The sequence below is a fragment of the Girardinichthys multiradiatus genome, chromosome Y (assembly GCF_021462225.1).
Source record: "Girardinichthys multiradiatus isolate DD_20200921_A chromosome Y, DD_fGirMul_XY1, whole genome shotgun sequence".
Taxonomy (NCBI): Eukaryota; Metazoa; Chordata; class Actinopteri; order Cyprinodontiformes; family Goodeidae; genus Girardinichthys; species Girardinichthys multiradiatus.
This window is the reverse complement of record NC_061818.1, coordinates 15,912,761-15,936,355: the sequence shown is the minus strand read 5'-3', so window position 1 is coordinate 15,936,355 and position 23,595 is coordinate 15,912,761. Positions and strand designations below refer to the sequence as shown.

Sequence of the window (23,595 nt, the reverse complement as noted above, 5' to 3'; positions counted from 1 at the left end):
CTCCTTTAACACACTGCTCACTATTTCCTGGTGGCAAAACAACCTCAGGTTCTCATCTTGTTCTTGTTTATCACTGTTTAAAACTGCTTAATTATTGTCCTGATTGTAGCTATTGGCAAGTTCATGTGAGGAGATATTTCCTGACTTTTGAAGGTCAACAAACATCTAATTTTATTGAATAACAAGTTCTCTAACCTTTCCAATTTTGAAGAGTAGTTCAGGAAAACTCTTTAAAACATAATCACGGATTACTGACGAGACGTTTTTTTAAACACTTTTAACAGTAAAGCATCATTATAAAAAACATCTCCAATTGCATTTCATTTTAAGGGATTGCTAGGTGCACCAACCACTGTGCCACTGATTGTTTGTTAAAAATAACTCCTTCTTAAACATGTTTTCTTCCTCTACTGAATAAATATGCTCAAGTTGAAGACTGGACTTTTCTACAGTTTTCATTGATTATGAAGAGTTTATGTTGCTGCTGTTGGATTTATCACAAGGCTTCTTACCCACACACAGAAATGTATCTTTGTAGTTTTGCAAATGACAACACTCTTACTTGCTCATCTAACATACCTGCTATATAAAAGAACCTAACTGATTGCATGCTATTGTATACACATGTACAGACTTTTCTGTTTTTTTTCAGCTTTAAATGTTGTAGGAACTCTGGAAAGATAAATGCACTTTAAATACACTTATTGTAGAGCTTTAATAAGATAACCCCATGTCTAATTTGGATTCAATGTGAAAACAGACAAAATAAAAATAAAACGTTTAAATTACTTAAAAATTTGTATATTTTATATTTTCCGGTCTTTGATCACCTCTCTTAAACTTTCAAGACCCAAACTGCTTGTAGCAGAAATATTCTTTAATTTATGCTGATATAACCCAATAATAATGTCACCTTCTCATATTTAATCATGTATTATTATAAAACAGGGGCGAAAGATGCTTGAAGGTCTGTCTAATAGGGATAAATAGTTATTTTACCATCAGTACTTCTGTACCAGGGGCGCAGCTCCAGCTCTGCTCCTCTTTGAAAATTCATTACAGAGGATGAAAATGTTGCTACAACTATAAATGCTTGCTTCTGCTGCACATAGGTACATATATACTTCTTTGTTTGTGTGTGTGGATGTTTTAGTGTATATGTAGACATTCAGTGCCCTGTAGCATTGAAAGGTGCGTATGTGGGGAGGCGTGCTCCTGCTGCTGTAGGGGTGAAGCTGTACGTTGCATACGCCACAGAGGAGCCCACCATTAAACCCGTCATGTAGGAGACTGTCATTGTATTTCCTGCAGGCAGAAAAAAAGACAGAACAGGAAATTACTGAGGAGCCCTTAGACAGGAGAGGAAAACAGGTTGAACAGTACTTTTACGTATTAGGCTGCATACTGATGGGTCGGTGTGAAAGAAAATGTATATCCAAAAAAATGTATATCATGAAAAAAATCTATTTTATATAGATCCATTACACAAAGAGTGAAATATTTCAAACCTTTATTTTTTGTAGTTTTGATGATTATGGTTTACAGATAATGAAAACCCAAAATTCAGGGCCCAGAAAATTTGAATATTGTAAAAAAGTTAAAAAATGGGATCTCATGGTGTCACACCCTAATAGGCTAATTAAGTCCAAAAACACCTGAAAAGATTTCCGGGTCCTCTGAATGGTCTCTCAGTCTTTCAGTAGGCTACAGAATCATGGGGAAGACTGACGATAGATGTCGAGAAGAGGATCACTGGCACCCTCCACAAGGAGGGTAAGCCACAAAAGGTCATTGCTAAATTTTATTTGGAAATCAAGGTCCCAGAATCTGAGAGTGGAGAGACACAGAACCCACGTTGCTTGAAGTTTCCACAGTCATTGTTGAGTTGGGGTGCCATGTCATCTGCTGCTGTTGGTCCACTGTGTTTTCTGAAGTCCACAGTCAACACAGCCATCCGCCAGGAACTTTTGGTGCAGTTCATAATTCCCTCTGCTGATGGGCTTTCTGCACCTGCCCACACTGCCAGATGTGCCAAAAGGTGGTTCAATGACCATTGTGCTATTGTGCCTGATGTGAACTCCATAGAGACACTATGGAGTCATGTCAAGAAGAAGATGAGAGACATCAGACCCAATGATGCAGATGACCTTAAGGCTGCAAAGTAACCTCAGCTTCCATTACACCTCACCAGAACCAGAGGCTGATTGCCTCCGTGCCACACTGCACTGATGCAGTAATTCATGCAGAAGAAGCCCCAACCGGGCATAGTGTGCTTAAAAATTACTTTTCTGTACTTTCTAAAATGAGTGACAAAAAATATTGAACTTTTGCACAATATTCAGATATTCAGATTAATGCTATATATACCATGGCAGGGTGTCATTCTAAAAACTGAACACTTCTTCGAAATTGATGGAAAGACTGGAACTGCTATGCCAAAATGCCAACATCACTGGTGAATGAGATGCAATTAGGGGAAAAAAATGTTCAACATGTAACAATGTCCTGTATTTTCCATAAGTGTGAAAGAGTAAGGTAGAAGGCAGAAGCTTTTTTTTTCCCAAATAAGACATCAAAGCCATGCTAAAATCCCCCAAAATGTGAGAAAAAAATTAATTTTTTCTGAGGAAACCAAACTGAAATTGACCACAGCTCCAAAAGGATGTTTTTGACACAGAAAAAGCACTGAGCAAATGGAACTGGGCTCTGTGGCACCAAACCGAAGGCATAACTGGTATCATTAAAAAAACGTTATTAATCCAGGTGGATCGAGTGAGAAAGGTATCCCTTACCCTGAGCCTGCTGCACACAGGGAGGTCTGCTTTAAATGAAAATGTTTTTGTTGTTGCAGTTTTTTAAATTTCTAATTAAGTAATGTAATAATTAAATTACCCTGACTAAATGAAGAGGTCAATGAACTGAATTTTACATTAACAACAATAATGCATTCCTTCTAAAGGCCCCTATCACCCCTTTAAAAACACACATTTGCCCGATCCATTCAACTGAGTTGCTCTGGAGAACTCTGAGAAGCAGAAAAGCAAGAGCTAGAAAAAAAGGACGTCAGGCTGCAGAAACAAGAAAGAAACGAGAAAGATCTAAGAAATTCTCTTTTCTCAAAGAGAGGTGAGCAACATGACACAAACAGCTAATATCAGCAGCAAAGTTTCCAAGAGATGTTTGGCCCCAAAGATCAAGATACACTGATGTCTCTTTACCCACAATGCATTCCGTGACATTCTGCCATGTTGGCAGGAGTGAAAACCATTGCAAACAGAAAGCGTTCTTGTGAAGCAAAGCTGAACAAAGTAGTTATTTAAGTAAAAAAAGAAATCTTTCATAATAAGCTATTTGTAGGTAGTGAAGGATGGCGCTGCTGCATTAATCATCATTAAATGAGGGGAACTAATTCTCAGGTAAGACCACTGTCAGAGTTAGACACACTGATGAACTCAGAGAAGGTATGCAATGAAGACACAAGCGAGTTAAAGTTATCTTTGGCTGGCCAGGGTGAGACAGACCGTTCTCTCAGAGGAGCTGCACACTGAACCAGCCTTTTATTGAAGAAAGGAAAAAACACTCATGTTACAGCATCGTGGGTGTGACCACACACAGTTTCACAAATTCAAGTTCTACTGATTAAAACTGGTTCTATCCAGATGTTGATACAGCACACATGTCCACATCTGGCACTCAAGGACGCAAAGATTGGCTGGGGTGCGAAGAGCCCTCCTCCCAGAACTCCTCCACAAACACACAAGTTCCTGCTCAGTCTAGAAAGCAACCACCCAAATGCAACTCTAAGACAAGATGACAATTCTGTTAATAGGATTATTCAAAACCACTTCTATCAAAGTTCACCAAACTAAATCAAAACAAATCTTCCAACAACCCCTTACACAACTCTGTCGCTTGTCTGACTGTTAAAAAATTGACATTTACCACTTTATGTCAGATATATTTAAACAACACCATGTCTGAGTCAGCTTTTGAAGTGAGTAGTAGCAGTACAAGATGTTGAAGTTTGATATTTTTGCATGAAAGCGATATGGTGGGCAATAAACTGTATAAAATAAATGTGTAATATGTACCAACATGTAATATGTAATATGTATGGTGGACCTGCATTGCAGCACTGTTTAAAACAAAGACCAAGAACAGCAGAGTTTAACTACGTTTTTTTCTGAGGGACACCATTTGTCATTTTCCTACAGGGACAATTTTCAAGGCCACAGAGTGCTAGTTGTAGTCTACATTATTCGACAGTAGCTAGGCCGGATAAGTAGTCCGCTGACACTGGGATGATTTTTTAAATCTTATCGAGCTGAAACAAATAACATGGCTGATCAGCTGCTGTGGTCTGATTAGAGTGTTTTCACCACCAACAAAATGGAAATATCGCTGCAATTCTGCAACAAGTTCCTGATTACTTTCATAAATTCATGACCATCAAAGTGGTTACCTCCAGTCAAGTGACACTGAGATGCTGCAGAACTGGGGATAAACAAACGATGATTTTATGGGGGAAAAAACTAAAGGTTTTGGAATGGCCAAAGAGTTCAGAATGAAAATCTAACTGAAAATCTGTGGTCTCAATTGAAGAATGCTGTAGACAAGAGATGTCCTCAAAATGTGATGGATTTGCAGAACTTCTGTGAGAAAGAGTGCATAAATATTGCCAGTTTAAGATGTGGTATGCCTGATAGACTCCTTAGGCTATGATTTTCTTCTTTGGCATGAACAGGGGTTGGACAATGAAACACCTGGTTTTAGACCACAATAATTTATTAGTATGGTGTAGGGCCTCCTTTTGCGGCCAATACAGCATCAATTCGTCTTGGGAATGACATATAGAAGTCCTGCACAGTGGTCAGAGGGATTTTAAGCCATTTTTCTTGCAGGATAGTGGCCAGGTCACTACGTGATACTGGTGGAGGAAAACGTTTCCTGACTCGCTCCTCCAAAACACCCCAAAGTGACTCAATAATGTTTAGATCTGGTGACTGTGCAGGCCATGGGAGATGTTCAACTTCACTTTCATGTTCATCAAACCAATCTTTCACCAGTCTTGCTGTGTGTATTGGTGCATTGTCATCCTGATACATGGCACCGCCTTCAGGATGCAATGTTTGAACCATTGGATGCACATGGTCCTCAAGAATGGTTCGGTAGTCCTTGGCAGTGACGCGCCCATCTAGCACAAGTATTGGACCAAGGGAATGCCATGATATGGCAGCCCAAACCATCACTGATCCACCCCCATGCTTCACTCTGGGCATGCAACAGTCTGGGTGGTACGCTTCTTTGGGGCTTCTCCACACCGTAACTCTCCCGGATGTGGGGAAAACAGTAAAGGTGGACTCATCAGAGAACAATACATGTTTCACATTGTCCACTGCCCAAGATTTGTGCTCCTTGCACCATTGAAACCGACGTTTGGCATTGGCCTGAGAGACCAAAGATTTGGCTATAGCAGCCCGGCCGTGTATATTGACCCTGTGGAGCTCCTGACGGACAGTTCTGGTGGAAACAGGAGAGTTGAGGTGCACATTTAATTCTGCTGTGATTTGGGCAGCCTTGGTTTTATGTTTTTTGGATACAATCCGGGTTAACACCGGAACATCCCTTTCAGACAGCTTCCTCTTGCGTCCCCAGTTAATCCTGTTGGATGTGGTCGGTCCTTCTTGGTGGTATGCTGACATTACCCTGGATACTGTGGCTCTTGATACATCACAAAGACTTGCTGTCTTGGTCACAGATGCGCCAGCAAGACGTGCACCAACAATTTGTCCTGTTTTGAACTCTGGTATGTCACCCATAATGTTGTGTGCATTTCAATATATTGAGCAAAACTGTGCTCTTACCCTGCTAATTGAACCTTCACACTCTGCTCTTACTGGTGCAATGTGCAATCAATGAAGACTGGCTACCAGGCTGGTCCAATTTAGCCATGAAACCTCCCACACTAAAATGACAGGTGTTTCAGTTTCATTGTCCAACCCCTGTACATTACGGATGTTTTTTGTTTTCTTGCTTGTTTGCTTTGCTGGAAATGAACAAAAGTGTTTTGCTGTCAAGTTTTTTGGGAACCTTAGAGTACGGTGTGGATATACACAAACCCATCAGTCCCTGTTTTATCTCCTGATACCACAGCCATGCCCCTCTACTTTCTGTGTCGATACAGGTTTTACCTCAGAGATGCCCCACAAATCCGTATTAAAGAGGCAAAAATGCTGCAGGCATACTTGCTGGCGAAAACAGTCTGTCATGGTGCCCTCTGAACAAACATTAAGTGGGAAGGGTTGAGAGACACTGAGTCGCATTAGCCGGAAGAAGCAGTGCTGTACTCCTGCCCTAGCTAGCGGCTGTTACCCAGTAAATTTGTTTACAATCGCTATATATAGTCGTATTACAAGAAACAACAAAGGACAATAATAATTTTCCATCCATTCTTGTTCTATCTGTTGACATAAAGGACAAGGTTTTGAGAGCATGCTGTAAATACGACCGCTGCTACAAAAGACACCCATGCTCCTTGTTTACATGAGCATGTGTCGATAAAAAATTATACATTAAAATAATAATGAAGTCTCTAAAAATAAAGCACCTCAGAAATCTAATTGATCTGCTAAACACCTGGAAAACTCTCATCTCACATAGTAAACAAAATTACTACAAATGACACAACATACCCATCTGGTACCCAGGTAGTTGGCTGCTCAGTCAGCTTAATCTACTTGTTGTAGTTAATACATGTATCCTAACACTAATCTCTTGTGTGCAGTATTGACATTCTGTTAAGTGCTTCTGAAAGAATCCTTGCAGCATTTAGGCTGTAGTTCTCCTCATAGCTATCTTTATGGCAGCAAGCCGTTATTGTTTTACAGGTGGGCCGTCTTCCTCCTGCGATGCTGCCACCTGCAGACAATCTTAGATGAGTGTTTGGCTATTTCCATTTCCGTTGTTTTGTTCAAATTCATAACCAGTGCGTTAACTGTTTAACTGGTGTCAAAAACGTATTCTTGGTTCTAAAATACATTGAACATTAAAACGTGTTGCATAATGGTGTCACAATCTACCTCTGTTAGGTTTAGGTTTTCATTTGTGTTCAGGTTCATAAGCATTTTGCTTGGGTATGTTCTAAAGGTTTTGCCAAATTCTGTTTAATTGTTCGCGTTTGAGTTTTGCCTCATCGGTTCTTTCCTTGTGATCATTGTTAGCTGTATTCTTTTAGTTCATTACTTTGTGTTCCTCTCGTAAAACCTTTTTAGTTAGTCTTCTGTTCGGTCTCATTTTGACATTTTTCCTTAGCGTTTCTTGTTTAGCTCCATTCATGTTTGTTTTTCCTTATATTTTCTGCTCTTCTCTTTCCTTTTGTCTCAGCTGCTCCACATTTCCTCTGATTAGCTCTTCTGGTTTGCCTGTCATTTCTCTACCCCTGCCTCAGTGTATGCACTTATCGAATCTCTTTGTTCGTCACTGGTTCCTTCAGTTAATCTGCCATTTCTTCTGTTTCTCTGCTCCGTGGTCGGTTTCTCCATGTCTTTTGTTAGTTCTACCTGACTTTTGTAAGTTGTTTTTATTTGTGTTGTTTTTTTCCATTAAACATTCTCACTTTAGGTGCTCTGCATTTGAGTCATTTTCTCCTAAAAATGATAAAGGGTGAGTTAAAGCACACTTGTCCAGCCAGGTTTTTTTTTGCAGGCAAGAAAGAGAGGGACAAATTAATACAGTAAATTTAAAAACGAAATATGTCCTTTTAATATTGCATATTATATTATTCATCAAAATGTGAAGCTCCCTGGACAATTACCAAGCTTTGTTTTACTTCAAGAGCAGGCATCCTAAAAAAATGTGTTTGTAACTGAATAATTACACAAATACCTTCTGATACATAAAATAGGTTAGCTATTTTATGTACACAAACCCATCAGTCCCTATTTTATTTAAGGCTTTTAAACGGTGTGATTGCAGCAACTCAGAGCAAGATTGTAAAGAATTTTAAAGTAATACATTTTGGTCGCGTTCAAAAGTGTTTTTAGACATCACACTGACCAGCCTGAAGACCGTAAGACAAATGATTGGAGGACAAATTATGGTAAAACAGAGAGCTAGGTTTAATATTAAATCAGTTTTTACAGCACTGTAGTTTAAGCCTTCCTAGACTACATGGTGGAGCTTAGCCAAACTTCAGCCTAAATAAAGTACGGTAGTAGTAGTATGATTTGGGCCAGTGTTGCTTCAGTGGGTGAAAGTGTATCCTTGCTGATGTGCAAAACCTTTTTTTCAGTTTCAGAAAATGTTCGCCTAACAGCAGGCGAAAAAAAGACACAGCGAGCAGTGGTTCACACAAACTGAAATGTGACACTTTGACTGTCTGTCTTTTTTTCTTAGTCTATTTCTTTCAACTGTTATGAAAAGTGTTCACTCGCAAAGTGCTCACACTTCTAAATACATGTTTCAGTGTGTTATTTTGTAACCTATATTTAATCTGATCTTGAGGATTTTTGATTTAAACTACGTCAAAATGCTACAGGATGGCATCCATCATTGGCTAAGCCGAACACCAGAGAAACAATAGGAAATCGTTCATTTTGTCAGCTTTAAAACTAGACCAAATGATGACCAAAAATACAGCACAGGTCTACTCAACAAAGCTCACCTGCCAGCTCCCTCTGCTCGGGTTGCACTTTCCCAGCGGCCTGGATCATCGGCACAGACCCAAAGTAGCCGTTGGTGACTCCCATAAGGAGTGAGAAGAGACACGGCCAGGCAGGATGGGACAGCATGGGCGCACTCGCCGGGTACACGCACAGGACAAACAGAGGGATGAAGACCACCCTCAGACAGGAGAAGAAGAGCAGGCGGCCCCCGGACCAGTCGTAGGGCAACGCCGCCAGGATCTAAGAAGAGGGGGGGGGCAGTACTTAAGCAAGGCTGCCAGAGCACTTGGTAAAAGGAAGTACAAATCTGAATGAATCATGGGACATTAAACCGTGTCTCTGATCAAAACACACCGACACACAGTTATTCCCTCAGCTACTGGTCTCTTGATTGCTCTGGATGATAACAGAAAAATGTCAAAGGGAAAAATATTCTCTTTATCAAAACTATTTAACACGAGAAAGTCACATCTAATACAGCTTTATTCACACTTTATATTGTATGTGTTTAAAGCCAAAATCTAAGTCTATGGACACCAGCCAAGTTTTCATTTCAGTCTTGTTAAATTAATGCTTTCAGTAAACGTTTTCCATCTTTCATCACTGGTTTTAGATATGAAAAGAAGTTGCTCATTTTAACATTTCTATAAAAAAATTCTGCAATATGGAATAATTACTAACCTATTGCATATATGTCCTGAAAATGCATAAGTAACAAAATTTGTGTTTGGCCAATGTTCTATCTTTGCTGCAACAATGCTTCTTGGCCATAAATCTTATACTGTTAGAAAGTCTGTTTATTTCCCCTTGATTGCAGCCACATTTTTGAGGAAAATGCATTAGAGGGCTGTACCCATAAACCTGCCACGTCCTTTCTGCTGTTGCCAGACAGCTTTTGGTGGAGGCAGTGTGATGATGTGGGATTGTGTCTCCCTCACTGGAAAAACATGGCTGGTCGTCACTGAAGCCACTCTCAATGCAGAAAGATATCAAGATTAGATCCAGCAAAAAGTGGCCCACATCTCCACTCACAGGACCAAACTCTATCCTCCATTCATGTGTCTATCTATAACTGACTGCTACGTTTATAAAAAATAAGTGAAATTTCCAATACAGCTTAGGTTTAACAGATTGTGAAAGGTTTTTCAGATCAAAACAAGCGATGATTATGACAGAAAGACACTGGAGTTCCCCAAAGAAAAGAGTTTAGTCCAAACTGATTTTCAGAGTTTTGGATGGAAGTTCCTGAAGTTAGCTTCAAATGCTAAATGTAAGGTGTAGGCTACCTTTAATGCCTGAAATCATTATTGTATTGAATGTAAAAACGATTATTGTTTTAAACAGATTAATCCCATCCGAAAAATGTTGCAGGTTAACCAAAACAGATATAGCCGATCATTGTGGTAAAGTTTTTTCTGGCCATGTGCTGCATACAAGGTCATATCTTTCGAATAGAAACAGGGAAAAAAAGTTCCTTTGTACTACATCCAGCACCTACTGTACTTTAAAACATAACGTCCTAAAATGTTTTCACTAGCACAGGTGTTTGATCGAGCTGAAGCAATGAAACTGCAGGTGTTTTTAATAATATTAACAATGGCTCCATGTTATTCAATCACTCCCCTTAGAAATGAAGCAGTCAGAGACACCCTGCCTGGAGCCAAAGACATTGTGACAAATAAATGAAAACAGGAGATGCAGCTGCTTAATAGTTATTAGGTTTTGTTTTTGTAAAAAATATCATTAGTGTTAAAGAAATGGTTAAGGCAGATACTTTTTAAACTTAGTTTTAGGTTTGTCTGGGCCTTGTGAGAGAGTGAGAAACAGAGGAAACGCTTGAGTCTCACTCAAGCAGAGTGAGAGCTGGCAATCCTGCCAATATTACTGCAACATTTGATCAGGTTTGATAGATTTAACAAATGGATTGAAGTACAATACAATACAATACTTTTACTGCAGCTATCTCTTTTTTTTTTTTACTATGCACATTTGGCCATGTTGGATATTCCTTCTAACTGGAAGTAACATTCATATTTTGGAGAACCCCAGCCAGAGTCCTGACTTGAATCTGACTGGGAACTTATGCATGGAGCTAAAGATTAGCGTGATGGCAAAGAGACCTTCCAAACCTCCACGATATGGAGTGCATTGCAAAAGACACCTCATCAAAATAGCAATGGAAACATGCAAAAAGCTGTTCAGCAATTATAAGAAGGGTTTAACAGCCAATAAAGATTTTTCATGTTATTAAGAAGAATACAAATAATTTTGCCATTTTTAATGAAATGCCAAAAAAAAAGTTTTTCCCAAAAGTACTCTCCTTTTATATTATTTTATAATCTTTTAAGAGATATCTGTCTAATTTCTTACCAAGAACCTCTCAGCTGAATCAAAATAAATCTTTTAAATCTGCAATCTGATATGAATAATTTTGGCCTTAACAGTGTGCATAATACAGTTACAGTTCAATAAAGCTAAAGTGTCTGCTGACCTTGCCAACAAAGTCTGACATGTTGAAGGTGGCCATGATGAGGATGGGCAGCCATTCGCCTAAGGTGGGGTTCCTTATCTCTGACTCCAGCCCAGGGAACAGACACAAAGTGATGCTGTAGGTCACAGCTATGGACAGCATGTAGGCCCAGATCACACGGGACACCATGTAACGATGCAAGATCATGTCTGGTAGGGTAGAACAAACACATATGCACCAGTAAGTACAAATCTGATGACTCACGATTTGCTTGTAATGCTCTTCACAAATCCAGCCATGGCCAATTGTCAGAATGTAACTGAACAGTGAAAGAACAAGATTAAAACAGGGAGTACCGCGGACACCGGGCCAGGTCTTCCTTATCTTGGCTTTGGGAGCGTCGAATCTAACATAAGTACCGCCCACAAAGTCCTCATGGCCTTCTTCTGTGGAAGACGGTGCGGTTCCTCCGTTTCCCTGAAAAGATGCACAACCAGACTTCACCAGAACATGCACAAAACTTTTAAATCCTCACCAGTTTGCTGCTCTTTTCTGAATCTAAACACTAGAGGTAGCCAGATCACTGAAATAAAATCCTTCTCTACGAGTCAGTGAAGGATTTGTTTAACCTATTTTAATTAGTAATGGCGTTCTGCATGCATGAAATCAGCTTTTTATGGCAGGGACTATTAGAGAAGACAGCTCTGAGTATAAGTTAATGTAATGATGTCGGAAAGTCTTTTGAGTGAACTACAAATTAGCAGACAAGCAACACACACACACACACACACACGGACACACAGACAGATCCATTAGCAGATTAGAGAGACATGCACGCCAAAGGGTACTAGCACTCCTGATTATCCCATAATGCATAGCATTCGTTTCCCTCAGCAACCTAAAACAAGGGCCACCAGAAACAGCCTCAGGACACAGAAAATCAACCTTATAACACACACAGACCCACTACAGAGAAACACCAGGGGTTGTCTATTAGATGCTTGACACATCCTTATTGGCATGCAGGGAGTAAAAGATAGACAGTCTGAAGGATATTAGCTCTATGTGTTGCTTTAAGCATAACTTCAAAACTAATTTTCTCTCTTTTTTATCTAATCTCTTCTGCTCTCTTGCCCTATCCCCTCACCTTATTATACCCCTTGCAGTCATTTTAATTTTTAGAGATAGTCTTTTCTGGACTATTCCTCCTCTGTCTCTCATTCCAACATAGATTCTTTATTCTCGTTGCTAACAGAAGGCCTAATCCTCTTTCGCTTTATCCCTGTTTTCCTTCATCAACCCAGATCACGTTCTGTCCTTCATATCTCAATCCTAATAATGCAGCTCTCTCTCTCGCTCAGTTTGTCTTTTTGAATGGCAGCAAAAAAAAAAAAAAAGCAGCGCATTAATAACTCTGCATTTTTAAACCAAGCTGGACTGAAACTCTCCCCACAGAAATCTATTAGGACATAACACCATTGTTCATGTTCCCAACATTTCCTCCAGCAGGAGTTTATTGTTGTTACATTAGAGAAAGGGTTTTAGTATTTAAATGTGGTAGGGAAACGCTACAGAGAGTATCTGCTGCTCCATGCAGAGAGGAAAATCTTTAGCGCCTTGCAAAAGTATTCACACCCCTTTAGCTTTTTCATAATTTGTCACAACTGCAAACCTCAGTGTATTCTACAGAGAGTGACAGACAAACCGAAAGCACCACATAATTGTAAACTGGAAGGAAAATTATGGTTTTTAAACATTTTTTTTCCCCAAAAAATAAATCTGAAACATGTGGAGCGTATTTGTAGTGTGCCTCCTGTACATAACCTGATCCATATTTTTTGTATTTGCATGTCCAGTCAATAGAAATGCGCACATGCTGTTATGTATACAATGCAGATACTGTAGGAAAACCTTGCCTTACAGTGTGGCATGAGTGGCTAATTCACATCATACAATGTGGTGCTACACTCACTGGCCACTTTATTAGGTACACCTTTCCAACTGCTCATTAACACAAATTTCTAATCAGTCAATCACATGGCAGCAACTCAATGCAATAAGACATGTAGACATGGTCAAGATGATCTGCTGCAGTTCAAACCGAGCATCAGAATGGGGAAGAAAGTTGAACGTTGTTGGTGACAGACGGGCTGGTCTGAGTATTTTAGAAACTGCTGATCTACTGGGATTTTCATGCACTACCATCTCTAGGGTTTACAGAGAATGGTCCGAAAAAGAGAAAATATCCAGTGAGCAGCAGTTCTGTGGGCGCAAATGACTTGTTGATGCCAGAGGTCAGAGGAGAATGGCCAGACTGATTCGAGCTGATAGAAAGGCAACCGTAACTCAAATAATCACTCGTTACAACTAAGGCATACAGAAGAATATCTCTGAACGCACAACACGTCAAACCTTGTGGCGGATGGGCTACAGCAGCAGAAGACCACACCGGGTGCCACTCCTGTCAGCTAAGAACAGGAAACTGAGGCTACAAGGTTCACCAAAACTGGACAATAGAAGATTGGAAAAATGCTGCCTGGTCTGATGAGTCTCGATTTCTGCTGCGACATTCGGATGGTAGGGTCAGAATTTGGCATCAACAACATAAAAGCATGGATCCATCCTGCCTTGTATCAACGGTTCAGGCTGGTGGTGGTGGTGTAATGGTGTGGGGGATATTTTTTTGGCACACTTTGGGGCCCTTAGTACCAATTGAGCATCGTGTCAACGCCACAGCCTACATGAGTATTGTTGCTGACCATGTGCATCAATTTATGACCACAGTGTACCCATCTTCTGATGGTTACATCCAGAAGGATAACGTGCCATGTCATAAAGCACGAATCATCTCAGACTGGTTTCTTGAACATGACAATGAGTTCACTGGACTCAAATGGTCTCCACAGTCACCAGATCTCAATCCAATAGAGCATCTTTGGAATGTGGTGGAACAGGAGATTCGCATCATGGATGCAGCCAACAAATCTGCAGCATCTGTGTGATGCTATCATGTCAATATGGACCAAACTCTCTGACGAATGTTTCCAGTACCTTGTTGAGTCTATGCCACGAAGGATTAAGGCAGTTCTGAAGGCAAAAGGGGGTCCAACCCGGTACTAGGAAGGTGTACCTAATAAAGTGGCTGGTGAGTGTATATTAAAGGGTTATTTCTGTGTTTTTTAATGGAGTTTAGGATTACAATCTGATCTCTTTACACTGCTCATATTTCATCATTAGTATTCTAAATGAAAACGACATTGTGTAAAACACAATATGAGATATGTGAAACTTTTATTTTATTGTAAAAACATAAAAAAGAGCAATTACAATGTGTTCAAGGCATTAACAACACTTCTAATTTAAACAAGGTTAAAAGCACAAAATATAGACTGGTCATACCTGGGAAGTTACATAAAAAATGACTGAGCTTCATCATGGGCCTGGGTTGGTATTTGGTTCTGTGGGGGGCAGCAGAAGGAGGGGCTTGCCCAGGGCACCATTGATTTAAGAACCACCAATGGCATAAATTGAGGTGTTCTCTGAAGGCCACAGAGGTTTGTCAGAAAACACTAGTGATTCAACCAGTATTATAAAGACGAATGGCAGAAATGGAGAAACGTTGTTAGGTTAGGTCATAAAACAAAATTCAATCCTACAAAAACATCTCTTAGAGCACCGGTTCCACCTGTCTTGCACGGCTGGGAATATACAGAGACAACCTAAACTATGAGGTCTTAATAGGAAAAGATTAATCAGAGAAGCAGGAAAGCGGCCCATTTTAACTATGCACAACTCGGCCTCAATGCAAAATACAACTTAAACCTGTGAAAGGTTTGAGACTTTGGTTAGTGGTTCACCTTCCAGCAGGACAATGACTCTAAATGTGCAGCCAGAGCTACAATGGATTGGTTTAAATCAAAGCGTATTTATGCATTAGAATGGCCTAGTCAAAGTCCAGACCTAAATCAAGCTGAGAATCTGTGACAGGACGGGACAATTGATGTTTACAAACCATCTCCATCCAGCCAATCTGAGTGAGCTTTTGCTACTTAGTAAAAAAGAATGGGTAAAAAGTTCAATTACAGATGTTCAAAGCTGGTAGTGACATACCCCAAAAAGATTTGCTGCTGTAACTGGACTGAAAGGTTAATCCACAAACCAAGGATTGAGACAGAGTGAATGCAAATGTGCAACACACTGTTCAGATTATTATTTTTGCAAACCTTTTATTATTTTTCTTCCACTTCACAGTTCTCCCTGCTTTGTGTTGGTCTATCGCATAAAATCCCAATTAAATCCATCCAAGTTTGTGGTTGTAATGGAACGAAATGAGACAACGTTTAAGTTAAATCAGTGCTTTTGCAAAGCTGCTGTCAGAAAACAGTTGACAAACTTACAAATATTACTTCCTCTGCTGTGACGTCATGATGGACCCTGTATCCTGTGCCGGTCTCTCGTGGATCATGACATTTGACCGGACCTTTGCCCTGGGCGTGGCTGGTGTAGTACCGGACAAAGCACGAGCGTCGGACGACAAGGTGAAGCAGAAAGCATAGCATCTCCATGCTGATGGAGATGAGGAAGAAGATCAGGGTGTTCTTCTTCTCGTCAGGGATCAGCAGCTTGGTGAAGATGCGAGACAGTGAGATGATCACTCCAGCTGTGCCTAAAGGTTTGAATACAGAACAAGGCTCAAACAAGAGGAAGGTGAACACAAATATTTTTTCTTAGAGTACTTACTTTCTCCAGTCATCACCCCCTGAGTATACCTCTTGGGCAGCATCCCCATGTAACCATAGAAACTGGACTGCTGCACTGGGGGAGGGAGAGGGAAGTGGTTATCAATGGAAACAAAGACCTAAACCTGTGACAACACAATTTATGGAGTCATTCTTCTTCTTTCACTTTAGAAAAGATCTCCAGTACTTAAATTGTGACGAGATTAGGCCCAAAAGCTCACAATAAGTATAACAGAGGAAGCTGGTTCTCTGTATTGGAGTCAGAAAGATGAAATCATAATTTCCCCATAGTTTGGTGTTAGTCAGCTGATTGTTTCAAAGACATAAATATTCATATTTAATTACATTCTGTCTAATTTAACTATATTCTGTACAATTTCAGACTATACAGTTAGTTTATCTCCATGTGATCACTTAAGATGTTATTATGTCTAACTCTCATAGATGAAGCCATTGAGGAGCTAATGCTGTCATTAATTCTTTACTTTTTCTTCAACATAGAAAGTACTCCTGGACCAGGGCTTCAAGGATTTTTGTATGTCTACTCTATTCTTAAACACAGAGTTGATTGCGACAGATGGTCGTTCACACTAAGTAGTGTTGCTGGAGGTTTTTTCCTGCAACAAGGGAGTCATTCCTATCCATTGTGGGCAAATGCATGTTCAATATGAAGTATTGCTGCAACGTCAGTTTCTCAATGTAAATGGCTGAGCATCCTTAGATTACAATCTTTTACCCAACTGGCAAAACAAGCTGATTTTGGCTGCAATGGATCAAATTGGAATGTATGTAATATAATAATCTATCTATATGATTAAAATGATTTGATTATATGTTTTTGTATATGAACCTAATCTGTTTGTCTTGTAGAGTACCTGGAAAAGACATTTGTTGAAAAATGTTACAAAATAATCTGAATTGAACTATATTGAAATTGACTGCTTGATGTGCCACTGTCACTAATTAAATGTAAATGCAGAATAAAAGCCACAGCTCACAGAAAATGACTGGAGATTATTTCCTTGAGAGCAGATGAGGTTCTTGCAAAAGATGCTAGACACAGAAAAGCCCCTTATTCTCAAACATATAAATCTAGATGTTTTTTATTTGTTTTAATGTGAAAGTGCAACACTGTTGCCATGTATGTAAAGAATGTATACAAAGGCATATTAAATGCAACTAAACAAGAAAGAAATGAAGCACATGCGTGTTGGTCATGTTGAGGCCCTGTTCCATATAGTGCACGTGTATTTGCATGAAGTGTGTCAGATTGACAGGATGCTACCGCATAACCACAGAGTTGGTTAGTTTTACTGTGGCATCACATCTCGTTATTTTTTCTTCCATACTTATTAATCATCTTACCATGTTTGGCTAAATAATATGAGTCTATTGGTGCCCCCAAGTGATCAAATAATTACTTAGTCTAATAATTATTTGCTAAATTATTGTTAAAATAGGTGGGGCTGCCCCAATGTTGGAGCCACTCCAAGCATTTGGCACGACGAGGTGAGGGTAGAGGTTGGTGTAGATGGGGCGTTGGCATAGCATGAGAATATGTAAGGGTGTTATTGCTACGACATTTGAGCAACACATGTAAATGTTCTGTTACAGTGGAGTATATTGCACACTGCACATTTTTTTTGCCCGATTTTACCCCCGATTCTGAGTCAGGGAAAGTCTGTCTCAGTTTGCGCTAGTTGCGATAAGGCACAAAAATCTGTTAGTGTGAGATAGGGGGAAGACTGGAGTCTGCAAGTGTTTGAGGTGAGTTGACTCGACCCCAACCTCAGTCACAGTCGAAGAAACACGTTTAAATCCTTTGAGGCTGATCTGGACGTAGTCTGGTAGTGTAAACAGATCACCATCCCAAATGCAAACACACGTTTCTCAGCCAATGAAAGTGGAGGCTGAGACATGACAACAGCTGGGAGCTTACTTCTTTTTACTTTATTTGTAACTATACAACATTATGAACATAAATGTACAAAAACAATAGGCATCATTGAAACTATTAACTAACTAATTACAATCATGCAGTATTTTGGGGGGCTGTGGCATTTAGAAATATCACTTGTCTGACTTCTGAAAATATATTCTGTTACTGCAACTTACTGGTATATCTGTGTCTCCAAACTGTCACCCTCGGAAGAGTTCCCACAAGGGTTTGATGTGCTCTGTTGGCTAATCTGATCAATCCTGTAGTCTGTGATCCTTCAGCTAAGTTAAGTGTCAGTTGTTAAGCTTTTGTTTCAGGCAATGTTCATTATCTGCGACAACTGTGGAAATCATGTAGTGTGTCCCCAGCATAAGTTCCTACGCTCATAGAGTGGACTTTTTGATGCCCAAAGAAATCTGAGGTACCCTGCTTAGCTGGACATCAAATTACATTTGCTAGAGTATCAGATGTGTAGAAATGTGGAGATTTTAACAGTCATTAAAATGCGCGACACACTTTCAGTAGGGTGATGTGGATTTTACATTTGGGTGTTTTATTTCCAGTATGTTTGCCTGTTTCTCTCAGTCAGTCTTGCTTTCTACTCTCCCATCCTCCTGGATTTATTTTGGTAATTACCACATTGTTCTTCTGTTTGTCCTTGCTTTCTACAGTGTTTATGTTACAATGTGGCCACTGATCCTTGTCAGATTCTCTTGTTTGTTCTTTTTATTTGCTTCCTTGTGCCTCACATACTGCCTTGCTTTTTTAGTGCTTTTGTTGAAAATATTTATTTTGTTTTTACATTTGCCTTTCTGACTGGGTTTCATTGATTTTCACTCATCTTAACATTTTTCTTAATTACCGTAACCTCAAAATTACGTCATAGTGTTTTAAATATATGTGATATGTGCTTTTTAATTAGATAACCTTTAAAAGCTGTTTAATGTTAGAAATAGTCTACCTGTGCATCCGAATGCCACCACTCCCACTGACAACAGGTTGATGACGTAAGCCTCCTTAGTGGTGAACTTTTCCAACCAGACGTCAAACACACTGACAAAGATGAGGGGCCCCAGGGCCAAGATGTAACCTGCAGAGGATGGGAAGGGCAGATGGCTGATTCCTAAATGTCACTGCTTTGGTCTATGATGTTACTGTATCATTGTAGACTCACATGACAAGGTCATCTTGAGGAACATTATTACCTTTGCTTGAGTATGATCTCATTGCAGTGCTGTGAATTTATTAACTGTGGGAAAAGACTCCCAAGCTAACAACACACGTCAAAAGTTACTCCCTCAAGGGTGCAAGTCGAGCTATTTTGAGTTACAAAGAATTCGCTCACATGCACTGAGTGAAAATCATTACAGAGACACTTTAATTCTCCTTTTATTTCTGGTACTGAGGAGCCTTTACATTCCTGTACCTATCTCCAAAATCACAGTTACGGAATAACTTATAGACATCATAGACCTGAAGGAGTTTTTTTAGGGTAATTTGATAAATAATTTTGCAGTTTTCAAAATTTTTGTTTAGTGCTCTGGGAAATGTTTTAGCAACTTTAAATGACAAAAATTGGTTAAAATCTTGAAATACCAAAAGAGATGGCAAAGTGTCTACATATCACCCTCATAACCCCTGAGGAACCTTTGTTAACAGTTAACGTTTGGGCTTACCCACAGTAATCCTGGTGTGCATACTGAGCCTCTCCACCAGCACATTGTTGAGGATCACAGCCAGCAGAGCAACTACTATATACGTCAGACTCATGTCGAACACTATGGACGTTCCTGAAACACACAAGAAAGGTTTAACTTCTGCGGTTGTAGAAGCCAAAGGCGTGTTTGTGCATTCTTTAAGGGGTGCAGGTTTTCATACCCTGAAACTTGTGATGCAGGTAGTCGACATCAGTGATGAAGCTGTTGTAGGGAAGCAGGAAACCCACTCCTGCCAACAGCATTGCAAAGTAGATGCCATGGTAACGGTCATCAGGGATCGGCTGCTCAAAGTCTGATGATGTAAATAAGGGAGTCAAGGGTTGGAAAATTAAAACAGTAGGAATACGACTCACCACGATGAATCCCTTTTAAAAGATTTTCCGTTACTCGTACAATTCAGCAAAACACACAGATTTTTTAGGAGGGGATAAAACATTAGAAACATGCATTAACCTGATTGCAAAAGGGTGCAAACCCTTAAACTAAAACTTTGTGAAGGCATTGATTCAATTTCAGCATTCAGTCTTTTCTAGTTGCCACCGGCCACCAGCTATAACGGGTCTGATCAACCTCCACTGAAATTCAGCTGTACAAGTATGATTTTCCAGACTTGTGTTTATTAGCATTCATACAATTCATACAATTAAAGCCATAATATGTAGAAGAAGCACTGATAATCAACATGATCTGCTTGTACAAAGGTATCAGTCAGACATAGGGTATAAAAAATCCCCCCTTTAAAATGTACACCATGGCACAGTAAAGATAGTCCTGGGGAAAACATGGGACAGCAGGGGCATTGCAAAAGCTGGACATTTCTCCAAAAAGAATGAAAAGATGACCAAGAAACAAGAATTCGTATCAACAAAATACCACCATTCCCCATGGTGAAGCATGGTGACGGCAGTATCATTATCTGATGTTACTTTTCCAGATAAAACAGCTTTTTTTGTCAGAATGGATATAATTATGAACAATTCTTAAAATCAAGTCAAGTCAAGTTTATTTATATAGCGCTTTTCAGCAACAAGGCACTCAAACAACAGAGGTAATTAAAAAATAATAATAATAAAATACAGAGAATAGAATGATGGATAAGAAAATTAAAGGAAAATTGGACTGAAAACGTAACTAATAATGTTTAGATGGCACAGTCAAAGGCCACTCTAACCAATAGGTGTTTAATCTTGATTTAACAGAGCACTTCATTCTCAGACTGCAGGTTTACTGGTGGTTCCTAGAGTCTCTAGAAGTAGAATGGGAGGCAGATCCTTTAGTTATCAGGCTCCTCTCCTGTGGAACCAGCTCCCAGCTTTAGTCCGTGAGGCAGACACCATGTCTACTTTTAAGGCTAGGCTTAAAACTTTCCTTTTTGATAAAGCTTATAGTTAGAGTGGCTTAGTTTATCCTGAGCTATCTTCCTTATTTTTTACCTCCGTCTTCCTCCCTCCCTGTTGGATGGAGTAAGGGGGAGTCAGGTTTAGCCTAAACCAGCTCAGTTATGGTTGAGGTGCAAACACACCCTCCATTTCTGCTACCTGTATGACCCCTTCTCTTTTCCAATGGTTGTGATCAGTCTGACAGAGAGAGGTATCCCAATCATTGTGGTTTTTAGTATAACAATGACCATCAGTGGGACCCTTTGTGAGGTGCCTTAAGACGACATTGTTGTAAATAAGCGCCATTTAACTAAATAATCTGAACTGAAACTATCTGTGTAGTTATGCTGCTATAGGCTTAGGCTGCTGTAGGACTTAACGACCACTTTCACCCTCTTCGCTACATTCTCACACTACTCTCCAATTTTGCATTGTTTGCTGTTATTTCAGCTTTTAACCTTGTTCTCTCTTTTCTCTTCCTAGAAGCTACACCTGGCCTGGCTCTGTGTCTACCTGTGACACCTTTCTGGAGAGGGGAATTGTCCGAGCTTCTGCTGGCAACAACTTAATGCTCACCCTCTACCGATGATCCACATAGCCCTGTCTTTTAGTGTTTAACCCTTTCTCTCTCCTAGACATGGTGATTGACTGAGCTTTTACTGTAACAAACTCTATGTGCTCTCTTTCAGACTCTAACCTTGAAAACTGGCTCAGAGTTGATCTGTTCTTTCTTTCTAGGTGAAACGACTAAAGGAGCTACATCCATTAACATTTACTTTTCCTTCCCATAGAAAGTACTCCTGGATCAGTGCTTCTTTGTTCTTTTTGTGTCTCTGCTCTGTTCTCTCAAACCCCCAGACGGTTGTGGCAGATGGCCGCTCACACTGAGCCTGGTTCTGCTGGAGGTTTCTTCCTGTTAAAAGGGAGTTTTTCCTCTCCACTGTCGCTACATGCATGCTCAGTATGAGGGATTGCTGCAAAGTCAACGCCAGTGACTGTCCACTGTCTCTATATGCTCATCCAGGAGGAGGGAATGCTGCAAGTCACTGACTGGATGCAATCTGCTGGGTTTCCTTTGATAGAAAAACGTTTTATCCAATTTGAATAAAAAGCTAACTCCGACTGCACTGTTCAATTGTTAGGATTAATTGGAATGTATGTACCTGACTGTTGTGAAGTGCCTTGAGACAACATGTGTTGTGAATTCGTGCTATATAAATAAAACTGAATTGAATTGAATTGAATTTAAAGCAACTTAGGGTTTCGGTGCTTTTACACTTTTCTGGGAGTTTATTCCAGATTAGTGGAGCATAAGAACTAAAAGCTGCTTCTCCATGTTTGTTTCTGGTTCTGGGTGTGCAAAGTAGATTTGAGCGAGATGACCTCAGAGGTCTGGGTGGTTGATCCACTGACAACAAGTCTGTAATGTATTTTGTTGCTAAGCCATTCTGTGATTTATAGACTAACAGAAGTATTTTAAACTCTATTCTCTGAGCTACAGGGAACCAGTGTAGGGACTTTAGAACTGGGGTGATGTGCTCCACTTTCTTAGTTATAGTGAGGACGCGGGCAGCAGCGTTCTGGATCAACTGCAGCTGTCTGATCTACTTTTTAGGCAGACCTGTGAAGACACTGTTGCAGTAATCTATTCTACTAAAGATGAACGCATGAATTAGTTTTTCAAGGTCCTGCTGAGACATTAGTCCTTTAATTCTGTAGATGTTCTTTAAGTGATAGAAGGCTGACCTTGTTACTGTCTTTATGTGCCTCTGAAGGTTCAGGTCTGAGTCCATCACTACACCCAGGTTTCGAGCCTGACTGGTGGTTTCTAGCTGTATTAACTGAAGCTGTGTGCTAACTTTTAAACGCTCTTCGTTTGGTCCAAAGATTATTACTTCAGTTTTGTCTTGATTCAGCTGAAGAAATGTTTGACCCATCCATGCATTGATTTCTTCTAAGCATTTACCCAGCGCTTGAATGGCTTCATGGTCACCTGGTGACATCGTGACGTATAGCTGTGTATCGTCTGCATAGTTATGATAACTTACATTGTTGTTTATTAAAATGTGAGTAAGGGGGAGCATGTAGATATTGAATAGAAGGGGTCCTAAGATGGACCCTTGGGGAACGCCACATGTGATTTTTGTGGTCTCTGATGTAAAGTTACCTACTGACGCAAAAAGTCCCTGTCCTTCAAGTAGGATTTAAACCAACTGAGTGCTGTACCAGAAAGGCCGACCCAGTTTTCCAGGCGCTCTAATAAAATGGAGTGATCAACTGTGTCGAATGCTGCACTAAGGTCCAATAATACCAGCACTGTGGTTCTTCCACAGTCTGCATTTATACGGATGTCATTGAACACCTTGACAAGAGCAGTCTGTACTGTGGTGAGCAGGAAGGCTGACCTGAAGACATCGAAGCGGTGGGGCGTTGTTAAGAAGTTATTTAACTGCTGAAACACAGCTTTTCAATAATCTTACTGATGAAGGGGAGGTTTGATATAGGCCTGTAGTTCTGTAGTAGCAGCTTGTCCAAGTTGTTCTTTTTCAATAGAGGTTTGATAATTGCTGTTTTCAGGGACTGGGGGAAAACACCTGACAAAAGGGACGTGTTTATTATTTGAGTTAAATCAGATGTTATTACAGGCAAAGCTTTCTTAAGGAAAGCTGTGGGTAAAACATCGAGAT

At 40.0% G+C, this 23,595-nt stretch overlaps 1 protein-coding gene across 1 annotated transcript in view; it reads right to left on the bottom strand.

Moving 5' to 3' along the window:
- Window positions 1-239: 239 nt before the first annotated feature.
- LOC124863856 (equilibrative nucleoside transporter 4-like) overlaps window positions 240-23,595 on the bottom strand; it is a 35,380-nt gene continuing 12,024 nt past the window's right edge. The window contains exons 3-11 of the mRNA XM_047358381.1: window positions 19,690-19,821; window positions 19,488-19,601; window positions 18,773-18,901; window positions 15,874-15,948; window positions 15,531-15,799; window positions 11,490-11,610; window positions 11,155-11,342; window positions 8,663-8,903; window positions 240-1,305 (exon numbers count right to left, since the gene is read on the bottom strand). Of these exons, the coding sequence (XP_047214337.1) occupies window positions 1,169-1,305; window positions 8,663-8,903; window positions 11,155-11,342; window positions 11,490-11,610; window positions 15,531-15,799; window positions 15,874-15,948; window positions 18,773-18,901; window positions 19,488-19,601; window positions 19,690-19,821 (1,406 nt within the window). The 3' untranslated portion in view covers window positions 240-1,168. The remainder of the gene's footprint in view (window positions 1,306-8,662; window positions 8,904-11,154; window positions 11,343-11,489; window positions 11,611-15,530; window positions 15,800-15,873; window positions 15,949-18,772; window positions 18,902-19,487; window positions 19,602-19,689; window positions 19,822-23,595) is intronic.